The sequence below is a fragment of the Arvicola amphibius genome, chromosome 15 (assembly GCF_903992535.2).
Source record: "Arvicola amphibius chromosome 15, mArvAmp1.2, whole genome shotgun sequence".
Classification (NCBI taxonomy): domain Eukaryota; kingdom Metazoa; phylum Chordata; class Mammalia; order Rodentia; family Cricetidae; genus Arvicola; species Arvicola amphibius.
The window spans coordinates 13,999,812-14,012,248 of NC_052061.1; the positions used below are offsets into that span (position 1 = coordinate 13,999,812).

A 12,437-nucleotide genomic window follows, 5' to 3' on the forward strand; every position below is an offset into this window, starting at 1 on the left:
TCTTCTCTATAAATGGGTCCTAGGAACTGAGCTCAGGGCATCAGGCTTGGCAGCAAGCACATTTACCCAGAGTATCTCACTGGCTCTTATATATAATTTAAAAAAAATTGATTTATTCTTATTTTATGTGGATGGGTGTTTTGCCTGCATGTGTATCTGCACAGCATGTGTGGAATGCCCACAGAGGTCAGAAGAGGATGTCAAATCCCTGGAACTGGAGTTGTGAATCTCCATATGTGTGCTGGGAACTAAACCTAGGACCTCTGAAGGAGCAGTCAGTGCTCTTAACCACCTAGCCATTTCTCTAGCCCTCCTTGTATATAATTTTTAAAATATCTTAAAGACCCTTAAAGTTCATAGAGCCTAATATGGACACAGTTTTACTTCTCAGTCTTGACAGTTCCACACCCACAACTGGCACAGCTGGCAGCATGGGTTCCCAGAAGAGACTGCAGCAGACCCATGGTATTTAGAAAGACTTCCCACAAAACCTATAGTCTCATTTAGGATGCTAACTGAAGTTGTATGCCTATCCTCCAAGCTTCCCCCCAATTCTTTTCCTCCAAGAATGAGTCTTCTTTGGGAATTTCCTGCATAGTTCTGAATATAGTAGCTGTCTTACTTAGGGTTTCTTTTTTTGTGGTGAGACTTTTTTTAAAATATATATATATATATATATATATATATATATATATATATATATGTTATTTATTGATTTTTAATGAGCTCTACATTTTTCTCTGATCCCCTCCCTGCCTCTCCCCTCCCCTTCAACCCTCTCCCAAGATTCCCATGCTTCCAATTTACTCAGGAGATCTTGTCTTTTTCTACTTTCCATGTAGATTAGATCTATGTATGTCTCTCTTAGGGTCCTCATTGTTGTCTAGGTTCTCTGGGATTTTGATTTGTGAGCTGGTTTTCTTTGCTTTATGTTCAAAAACCACTTGTGAGTGAGTATATATGATGATTGTCTTTCTGGATCTGGGTTAACCTCACTCAAAATGATGTTTTCTAGCTCCATCCATTTGCCTGCAAATTTCAAGATGTTATTTTTTTTCTGCTGTGTAGTACTCCATTGTGTAAATGGACCACATTTTCCTTATCCATTCTTCGGTTGAGTGGCATTTAAGTTGTTTCCAGGTTCTGGCTATGACAAACAATGTTGCTATGAACATAGCTGAACACATGTCTTTGTGTCACGATTGAGCATCCTTATATACCCAAAAGTGGTATTCCTGGGTCTTGAGGAAGGCTGTTTCCTAATTTTCTGAGAAATCGCCACAGTGATATCCAATGGGATTGTACCATCTTGCATTCCCACCAGCAATGTAGGAGTGTTCCCTTTTCCCCACAGCCTCTCCAGCATAAGTTGTCATCAGTGTTTTTTATCCTGGCCATTCTTACAGGTGTAAGAACAGGCTCCCAGTAACTGGAACCACACAGTTCCACAAAAGGGTTGTTTTGGAGAAATAATAGATAAATCTATTTTCTGTCTTTTCTTTTGGGAAAATAGTTTTGAAAATATTCTCAAAATTCTTCCTTAAAATTAATGTTAATGTTTCAGTAATATAAGCAGTATCTCTTAAGCCATTCATGGCTTATTAATTGGTTTCACTAAGCTACTTTTGCACAAGAGCTCGGCAAATCACTCCTATTCCATTAAGTAAAGTTTTTGAAAATGCAGATCATCGATTGACAGATTAGTTTCCTTGAGTGAGAAAGAAATTGGAAACATGGAACCCATTCCCTAAACTGAACAAAAATAAAACCACAAAATGTCAATGGATTCATTTTTGCTTTTACACAAACATATACAGTCTGCACTTACTGCATTTCAATAAAGTTTTGCTGCATATTTTGCATTCCTGTTCTGTTGCTTCGTATCATCTCTTAGTGATATATGAAGTATGTAGGACCAGGACCTCCAAAGATCTCTTTTTGCCATAGTGAAAACTAAGGTTTATAACAATCACTGCTTCTAAAGCTATTGATTTTTTTTAGTTAATCTTGTATCCTGCTACATTACTGAAAGTGTTTATGAGTTGTAGAAGTTCCTTGGCAGAATTTTTGGGGTTGATTATGTAAACAATCATATCATCAACAAATAGTGAGAGTTTGACTTTTTTTTTGATTTGTATCTCTTTGATCTCCTTTTGTTGTCTTATTGCTCTAGCTAGGATCTCAAGAACTATATTGAATAAATATGGAGGGAGTCACAGCCTTGTCTTGTTCCTCGGAGGTCCAAGATTCATGCCCAGGCCCACAGCAGTTTCTGGGTCTGGCCCACTGGCTCAGCAGTTGCTTCCCTGTACCTGCTCTTGTGAAGTTTGCTGCCTCAGGCCTGCTCTGGCCTAGGTTGCTGGCTCAGACCTATTTTTGTAAATGTCCCTGGTCTGGACCCGCTCCTGCGGAGGTCCTTGGCTTGGGGTTGGTTCTGCAAAGGTCTCTGGCTCCAATCTACTCCCTTGGAGGTCCCAGACTCGGGTATTCCTCGACCCGCAGAGGCCCTGGTTTAGGCCTACTACCTCAGAGGTCCCAGACTGATGCCCAGGCCTGCAGAGGTCCTGCCTCAGGTCTACTCCCTTGAAGGTCCCAGATTCACACCTGGACCCACAGCAATATCTGTCTCTGGCCCACCGGCTCACCAGTTGTTCCCTTGTACCTGCTTCTATGGAGCTTGCCATCTCAGGCCTGCTCCAGCCTAGGTCGCTGGCTCTTACTTAGGGTTTCTATTGCTGTGAAGAGACACCATGACCATGGCAGCTCCTATTAGAAAAATATTTAATTGAGGTGGTTTGCTTATAGTTTCAGAAGTTCAGTCCACCATCTTCATGGCACAGCAGACATTGTGCTGGAGAAGCAGCTGAGAGTCCTGCATCTTGTAGGCAACAGGAAATGGTCTCTGATGCCTCAAACTTGTTCTACAGTGAAAATGACCTTGACCTTTAAGTCTTGATCTTCTGACTTCCACCTCTTTAGTGTTGGGATTATAGCCAGTGCTTTGTTTATTGGTTTGTTATTGAGACAGGTCTTATTATGCAGCCCTTGGCTGGCCTCAAACTTGTGATCTTCCTTCCTCACCCCTCTGAGTGCTAAGATTGAGTGTGTGTGTGTGTGTGTGTGTGTGTGTGTGTGTGTGTGTGTGGCCAGATTTTCTGCCATGTTCATGGCTGTTTCCCCCAGGACCTGTCTTTGTGGTTTCTGAGCTGCTAAGTGTCTCCCCCTACTGTTTCCCCACCATCCACCAGAGGCAGAGCTACTCACCTGCAGTTAGCCTCTGGCTTCTGCCCCTGTTTCCAGGCAGCATCCTGAATCACAGTGGCAGTCCTTTGGGGTCACTCACTCCTCCACTGTTTGAAGTGTTTACCTATTTGCAGGAATGAAAGATATATTTTGTTGCCTCATATGCTGTTTCTATAACAGAAGATTGTCACCCCACCACCTTCAGTGAACAATATAAACCTATCTATCTGCAATTTAGAAAACCTGCTTCATAGATTCCTAAATAATGTCTTCTAAAGTTGGGGTTATTTTGCACATATGTGTGTGTCTTATACAAGAGAGTCATGCTTTTAAGCCTATTTCTCATTATCGCCATTTGTCTCCAGCAGATTGTTTTAGACTTTTCCCATAACCAATGTCCACCACTCAGTGGAGTGCAGTGCCATAGAAGCACTGTGTACCTGTGGTTGTCCTGTGGCCCCTGGCAAAGCCATAATAGAAAAATGTTTTTGATACATTAAAACCCTCTTTTCTGTATCCTTGTGGCATAATTTTGTACTTATTGGACAGCACATATAAGATTGGCAAGACGCACTGGAATGCCAGTTGGCATATGTCAGTCACAGTGACACACTCAATCAGAGTGAGAAGAAGTTAGATGCTTCGCTAGAAGTTCCTGGGATGAGGGACGCTTCTCTCATGGCCTGGACTTGCCATGGGCAGGGACTGATATGCTGGCGAATGTTCAACGACCAGCCCAGAAGAGGAGGGAAGTGGGGACACAGGATTGATTTGTGATATTTTCCAGTTTTTACAAATTGATGAACGTAATCAGCTTCGGTGCTTTCCTGAGATCCAGAGCCAGTGTGAGCAGGAGCTGCAGAGAGGAATCGGGGGAGGGAGATGGAGAAGGGGCAGGGAAGGCACTAGTTATGGCCTGAGGACAGATGTGTGAGTGTGAGCAGAGCAAACTAAGGAGAGCACAGTAGGGGATGAATGCACTCAAGAAGAATCCTGAATGTTAGGCTCAAAAGCTTGAATGTTACTGACAGGCCACTGACTCTTACCACTCAGTGACTTCATTTTTGTTCCTTGAAACTACCCTGGCAAAACCAGTATTTACATCACCCAAACTGTACTGCAAATCAAGTCTTAAAAAATTCTAGACAACTAATTTTGAACATTTACCTACACACCACTACTTGAGATCATTAAGCTGGCTCAGTTTAGTTAGTGTTACATTTTATCTAATTACATGTATATGTATTTGTATATGTATATGTGTGTTTTGCCTGTATGTATGTCTGTGCACACATGTACAGTGTCTACAGAGGCCAGAAGAAGGCACTGGATCCCCTGGAACTGGAGTTACAAATGATTGTGAGCCACCACACGGGTTCTGGGCATCTAGGTGTTCTGTAAACATTCCCGTCTCCTAACCACTGAGCCATCTCTCCAGCCCCTCGGTGAGGTCAGATAAGCAGTGTGTTCTCACTCTCTTCTCATAGCTGTAACACAGGGGCAGTTACAGCCTAGCTTGATTATTGATTCAGTGTCATTTTTTTTTTACTCAAATTCCTTTGACTAAAGCAATTCCGGTGGCCAGCCCCAGCATCAGAGGAATGCAGCAAGGCATTCCCACTTCTGGTGGAAAGAATATCATATCTCAGGACATAGGGTGTGGAAAGGGGACAGAAGAAAGTCACAACTGTCCCCTGGAGCTCCACTTTTAATACTTTTGAATACATGCCCAAAACATTTTTAATTTTCTGATTGGTCATCTCTCAGGATTTTGTTTTGTTGGGACAGGGTCAGTCATCCAAGCTTGCTTAAACTCATTGTGTAACTTATCCTGGTCTCAAACTCATCTTGGTCCTCCTGTGTTCACCTCCTGGGTGTTAGAATCACAGTTTAAGACACCACACCCTGCTGACTTTTCTGTTTTCCCCAGTGTCTGCTCCGTTTCACATTCCTCACCTTCTCTCCATAAAGGATGGGAATTCTCTGCATTCTAGTTAACACTTGCTAGAGTCTCTCTCCCTCCCCGTATGTGTGTGTGTTTTAGCACTATAGACATTTATATAGGTGCATAAGGGGCCACGTTTTATTATTAATTTGTATTTCTCTAATGATAGCTGAGGATGACCTGTGTTTCTTTTTCTTACTATGATCCCTCTAGCATGTTGTGTAAACCAACAGAGCAGTCACTCTCCAGACGCTCTGCCCCATTTGTCTGTGCTCATTCACGTGGGTTACACCAAGTACGATACACGAGTCTTCTCTCATCTTCAGATTGTAAGTGGCTGGAAGGAGTGTAGCTTTCTGCTCTACCGCTAAGTTAAGGCTGGAAGGCATGTCTGAGGTGTGGCTATTCCCTGGGAAATGAGTGTAGTGTGAGTGTCGGGTCCACGCAACAGGCCTGACAGGTAGAATCCACATAGGCATCCACATGTTCTCTCCCATGGTGCACCGCATTCTCTCCCTTTTCCTCAGGTACAAGCCTCGGGAGAAGTTAAAAGTGAACTTTGGGACCCCAGAGTTCCTGGCCCCAGAAGTTGTTAACTATGAGTTTGTCTCCTTCCCGACAGACATGTGGAGTGTGGGAGTTATCACCTACATGCTGTGAGTACCCAGGACCTCGTTCTGGGTGGGACTGGGGCTATCCGTCTTATGGTGGTACTTTTAGAAACGGAAAAACACAGTTTTGGGGGTGTTCTCAGGACCACTCATAGAGGAGCAGACTAGTGAGACAGAAGAAAGGCAGCCAGCTAAGGATGTGCTACAAATGGATCTTACTTCTAGATACTGAATAAGATGAGGGCGTGACTGTTCCTAAGTGTGGTTGAGGAGAAGGTTTCGGTGTAGTTATGAGGGGGAGGACATCCAGAGGCGCCTGGAAGAGTCCAGACTGAACCGAGCCCTGCGGATGGGATGAAGAATGAGAGAGGAAGAGAAGAAGGGGTGGGGGCCAGGGGACCAAGAAGGCAAGAGAGGAACCAGGAGCCAAATGCTTGCCACAAAGAATGAGTTTATATAGAAAAGAGAAGCTGGGGAAAGGGAATCCCAGTCCCTGGGAGGTAGAGGTTTAGGGTAGGGGGCAGATGAGAAGTGCTGTCAGGAGCCATAGGTACTGAGTGATGCTGGGAGGGATGGAGGAGCCACAGGTTCTGAGTGATACTGGGAGGAGCCACAGGTACTGAGTGATGCTGGGAGAGATGGAGGAGCCACAGGTACTGAGTGATGCTGGGAGGGATGGAGGAGCCACAGGTACTGAGTGATGCTGGGAGGGATGGAGGAGCCACAGGTACTGAGTGATGCTGGGAGGAGCCACAGGTACTGAGTGATGCTGGGAGAGATGGGAGGAGCCACAGGTACTGAGTGATGCTGGGAGGGATGGAGGAGCCACAGGTACTGAGTGATGCTGGGAGGGATGGAGGAGCCACAGGTACTGAGTGATGCTGGGAGGGATGGAGGAGCCACAGGTACTGAGTGATGCTGGGAGGAGCCACAGGTACTGAGTGATGCTGGGAGGAGCCACAGGTTCTGAGTGATGCTGGGGGGGATGGGGGGAGCCACGGGTACTGAGTGATGCTGGGAGGGATGGAGGAGCCACAGGTACTGAGTGATGCTGGGAGGAGCCACAGGTTCTGAGTGATGCTGGGGGGGATGGGGGGAGCCATGGGTACTGAGTGATGCTGGGAGGGATGGAGGAGCCACAGGTACTGAGTGATGCTGGGAGGAGCCACAGGTTCTGAGTGATGCTGGGAGGAGCCACAGGTACTGAGTGATGCTGGGAGGAGCCACAGGTACTGAGTGATGCTGGGAGGAGCCACAGGTACTGAGTGATGCTGGGAGGAGCCACAGGTACTGAGTGATGCTGGGAAGGTTGTCCAGGATCCAATTTGATGTCAAACACTTTAACTGCTATATTTATAGATCTCTGAAGAGTCTGAGGTCCATTATCTATTAAGTATACTTGATATAAGCGAACTTGACTTGTTTTTAGTTACTTACATTTGGCTTAACCTTGGGAACATACACAGGAGGCTACATAAAGCTCACTAAATAAATTGCATTTGTACTTAGCGTGACTATGAGGCTAGTTCCAAGCACATGAAAGAATCTGATCATTTTTAGTAAGGTAACTGACCATTAACTTGCAAGTCTTAATTATTTTTTAACAGTTTACAAGTTAGTAGCTTTCATAAGATTAGGATTTTAGTTTTATCCCCGTTAAGTTTGGGCCTTAAAAATTTGAGTTGAAGATTCTTTAGTATCAAAATAAAACTTTAGACTATAAATACAGTTCATAGAGAGACTGGGAACTTTAAATACAATCTATAGAGGGATTTGGGTCCTTATTTTCTTGATCTTTTTATAGTACATGATTACAGAATATCACAGTTTCTTATATGGGCCAGTTTATCCAATAGCTAAAGCTTAATAAAATTAGCAAAGACAAAGCGGCTAGACATGTATCTTCAAGTCTGTTACTGTTATCCCAAGAAGACCTTGGGAATTTATAAACCTTATTTATCAAACATGTTATTCCTTATTTAAGTTTTCTAGAAGCCTGTTGTTGAACACAGTTAACAAAGACATATGTAGTTATGCATACAGCTCTAAGCCAGTTTCTATTAACCTGTGTAGACCTTTATAACCTTAGGAATTTCTCATCAAACAAAACTCCATCCTAATTCAAGATATTTTGGCGACCGGCTGTTGCCTCCTTCCTCTAAAAGGAGATACAATGATACGCAGAGGGCCTAGTAGGACTAAGAAGTTTTATGATGGTTGTTTTAGTTGGTTTATACCACATGATCATCTTCACCAAGATGGTGGTAAAGTTTCATGGTATGTACCCTTTAACCTTAGTAAAGGTGACTGCCAGCCATGTGTTTGCTTCCATCCTAATGAGGTCATCAGTCAAGATGGAGGCAAGCCACATGACTGCTATTTAAAACATCTATTTTTTTCTAAACAAGAGTTGAATTCAAGTTACATATACTGTAAGCAGATCTATTTTTTATAGCAGTTAAATCACATATAGCAAATTAATTTGAAATCTTTTGTGTTAAGTTTCAAGTTGTTTTTTGGTGACAGATTCTTTAACCACATTCAGTGAATTTTCAAATGCTGAGATAAAGAGTGTTTACACAATAGTCTCAGAAGATTCCTCGAGAGCAGAGTGCAGAGAAATTGTAGAGATAAAAGATTGTAAAGAGTGGAGAGTGGAGACTTTGGGGACCGTAGAGCAGGGAAAGTTTAAATCTAAGAGGTTTGTGGTCCTTTGTATGGTGGCAGAAGCTGTTGTGATTGGGGAGAATTTGAAAACCGAGTGTGCCAATTTTTGGCCAATGATTGAGCTGAACTGGGACCAAACCATTTGCAGTAAGACAGTGAGGTTTAATAAAACCTGAGCCCAAGACAGAAAGAAGGAGGAGCTGAAAAAGGAACTCCACCCAAGGGAGGTTCGGGTAAGCTCCAAGAGGGAGCTGAGAGCTGAGAACAGTGTAGCCGTGAGGACCAAGGTCCGCAGATAGGAGCTCTGCCTGAAGGAGACTCCTAGAGGCCACAAGGGCTGCAGCTCCTCAGGGGAGGCAAGGATGCTCCTAAAGGAGCCGAGAACAAAGGGAGCAGAGGAGGTAAGTGTTGTGGTGACAACAATGTCAATTCGGGGCCTCTCCATATGTGATAGGGCCCCAGGAAGGTGAGAGGAGCTTCCTGGCACACTGTAGACAAAGCAGGCAGCTCCAGGGTGGCATGGAGTAGAAGATGAGAGATGCCTGGTTAGAGCAAGTAGAAGAGAAAACAGCTGGAGGTGGGCAGGAGAGGCTCTTGGGAAAAGGGAGGGTTCCAATGGAGGGAAGTGTGTAAGGGTTGCTCAAGGGGTGGGGCCCCAGAGGGTGCTGGAGGCTTCTTAGTAGATAGATGCCCATGTGGTGGGTGCTCCAGAGGACACAGGAGGCTCCAGACGCCAGAGAGAGGACATTCACCCAGTAGGTGAGGAAAGGCGGATGGCTAGAGCAGGCGGAAGAAAGAAGCCATGAGGAGTTAGACTCTAGAATTTGAAGTCAAATATGGTGGGTGGCAGAAACCAGCAGAAGCAAGTGATCCCTGCATACCTCAGGACAGTCAGATCAGCAGCTTGGTTTGGAGAGGCCGAGTCCCCTGGAAGGGAGCGCATAAACACCAATCCTGTGGGTTCGGCACTAAAGGAATGAAGATGAGGACGTGACCGCTCTAGGTATGACTGAGGGAAAGGGTTTTGTTCTAGGTATGAGGCATCTGGAAGAGTCCAGACTTAACTGGACCATGACGGGGTGGGGAGGAGCAAGAGAAGAAGGGACGGCAAAGTTAGGTTATCTTGTCTCTCTGCCTTAGCCTGAGCATAGTAAAGCCAATATTTCATTAGTTTGAAAGACAATAGTATCTATTAGCACCTAGCTGTCCCAGAGAAATAAAAAGCTATTTTTAAATAAATACACACACTGGGCATGGTGGCACACACCTTTAATCCCAACACTCAGGAGGCAAAGGCAGGAAGATCTCTCTGAGTTCACGGACAGCCTGGTCTACATAGTGAGTTACAGAATAGCAAGGGTTAACTAGAAAGGCACCGTCTCGATAACAAAAATAAACAGAAACACACTTGACAGCTGGACACATTGTGTTAGACTCCACTCTACAGATCCTCTAGAGATATTGAAAGGGTGATATGTGATAGGCTGTTCAGAATGTCCTCCCCCCCCCCGCCTCCTTCACGTGAACACGTGGAACCACAGGCAGTGGAGAAGCAATGGAAATAGAGCTCGTGACACACTGAGCGTGTGACTCACTGAGCGTGTGACACACTGAGCGTGTGACTCCACTCATGGTCCTTTCTCTCCTCTGTAGACTCAGTGGTTTGTCCCCATTTCTAGGGGAAACAGATGCAGAGACCATGAATTTCATTGTGAACTGTAGCTGGGATTTTGATGCTGATACCTTCAAGGGGCTGTCAGAGGATGCCAAGGACTTTGTTTCCCGGTTGCTGGTCAAAGAAAAGAGGTATTTTTAATTTCTAGTCACTCAGTGACCATTATAACAGACCCCGGTCTGTGTGCTGAGCTGGAATGCTGAATCCTTTCATCCTGGGGGATTTCTTAGTCTGTTACTTGTGTGGAAGATTAAAAGGAGCAGCAGCAGGACAACGGGAATTACTCTAAAAACTAGACAAGTCAGAATCTTAGAAAGAGTTATATTACAAGTGAGTCCTATTCCCAAGTTATCACTTACAAAGAGTTAACATTGAAAAAAAAAGTTGAGATATTATATCCGAGCTCTTTCTTTATCCCACCTGCCAGCTCCCAAATAATGAAATGGAGACTTAGTAATGAGTGCTCAGCCTTGGCTTAGGCTTGTCTCACTAGCTCTTTAACTTAATTTAACTTGTGTCTCTTCATCTGTGTTTTGCCTCAGGGCTTTTTTTTTTTTTTTACCTTTCTTTCACTCTGTATGTTCTGCTTTCTTGCTTCCTCTGTGTCTGGCTGCCCCCTGGTATCTCCCTGCTGTCTCTTGTTTTTATTCTCTATCTTCCTCTGTCTCTCTGGAACCTAGATTCTTCCTCCTACTTACTCTCTCTGCCCGGAAGTCCTGCCTATACCTCCTGCCTAGCTATTGGCCATTTAGCTTTTTGTCAGACCAATCAGGTACCTTAGGCAGGCAAGGTAGACAAATACAACACATCTTTACAAAGTTAAACTAATAGTCACCACAAGATATGAAGGCGTCATCCTTCAGAATACAGGTCTGAGTGCTTCGTTTCTTGGTCACAAAGGCCTCTCTAGATTTCAGCAGTGTCTTAGGGTGACTATTGCAGTGGTGAAACACCATGCTGACAGCAAATTTGGGGAGGAAAGGGTCTATTGCATGCACAGTTTCTGCCATCCAAAGCAGTGAGGACAGGAACTCACAAAGGCTCGGAATCTGGAGGCAGGAGCTGAGGCAGAGACGATGGAGGGGTGCAGCTTACTGGCTTGCTCTGCATGGCTTGCTCAGCCTGCTTTCTTATGGAACCCAGGAGCACCAGCCCAGGAATGGCACCACCTACCATGGGCTGGGTCCTCCTCCCACCAATCACAAATCAACAAAATGTCCTATAGACTTGCCCACAGACAATCTTATGAAAGCATTTTCTCAATTGAGGTTTCCTCTTCTCAGATGACCCTAGCTTGTGTCAAGTTGACTTAAAATTTTTGATACTCAGACATAAAATAATTGAAAATAATCAATGACATCAAAAGTACATCCCCCCAGGAGAAAGGCCCAAGAGTCCAGACTTTAGGAAAACTCACTGCTCTCTTTGTACTGTGAAAACCTTCTAGGTGGAAACCCCAGACTTGTAGGTTCAGATGAGCCACATTCTCCTAAGAGCAATCCAAGCGAGTCTTCCTTTGCTCTGCCTTAGTTTCCCTAGCCCTTCACGGGAGGTGATTGTGAGTCACTGGGAAGCAAGATTCCCCGGAGGTCAGGAAACTTCCACTGACAACTTCCTGGATATTGTGAGGAACGGAAGGTCGGGTGCCTGCGTGAATCTGCCTGAGTGATGAACCTGCGCCATCGACTCAGGCTTCCTACCCAGTGGAACAGGCTTTTAGACAACTCTCAAAGGCTAGTGCAACTCAAACTTTCTACTGCGTTTGACTCCACAGCTGCAGGATGAGCGCCACACAGTGCCTGAAACACGAGTGGTTAAACCATTTGCCTGCCAAAGCCTCGGGATCCAACGTCCGTCTCAGATCCCAGTTGTTGCTGCAGAAATATATGGCCCAGAGCAAATGGAAGGTATTTTGTTTTTTCCTTCAGTAAAAGCCACGTTTGTCTTCTGTCCTTTGAAAGAATTACAGCCAAATTTTAACTAATACATGGATTCCTGATACCATGATTATTTAAAGGGAAAACTCTCATGTCGCAGATGCTAGCTGGATTACGAGGTGACACAGGACTGGGCATGATGGTAGATGCTTTTAATCTCAGTGACCTGAGAGGCAGAGGAAGAGGAAGGCAGATCACTGAGTTCAAGGCTGGCTTACTCTACATATCAAGTTCCAGGACAGCCAGGGCTACATAGTGAGATCAGGTTACAAATAAACAACCAACAAACAAACAAACATGCCACAGATCAGAAATCACTGGTATAAAAATGATGTTAGCCGTTAACTGTCTGAATTCTT

At 44.6% G+C, this 12,437-nt stretch overlaps 1 protein-coding gene across 1 annotated transcript in view; it reads left to right on the forward strand.

Annotated features, from left to right (window-relative positions):
• Mylk3 (myosin light chain kinase 3) overlaps window positions 1–12,437 on the forward strand; it is a 46,234-nt gene that overhangs the window by 31,528 nt on the left and 2,269 nt on the right. Inside the window, exons 10-12 of the mRNA XM_038312859.1 lie at window positions 5,716–5,844; window positions 10,120–10,272; window positions 11,916–12,048. Coding sequence (XP_038168787.1) covers window positions 5,716–5,844; window positions 10,120–10,272; window positions 11,916–12,048 — 415 coding nt within the window. The remainder of the gene's footprint in view (window positions 1–5,715; window positions 5,845–10,119; window positions 10,273–11,915; window positions 12,049–12,437) is intronic.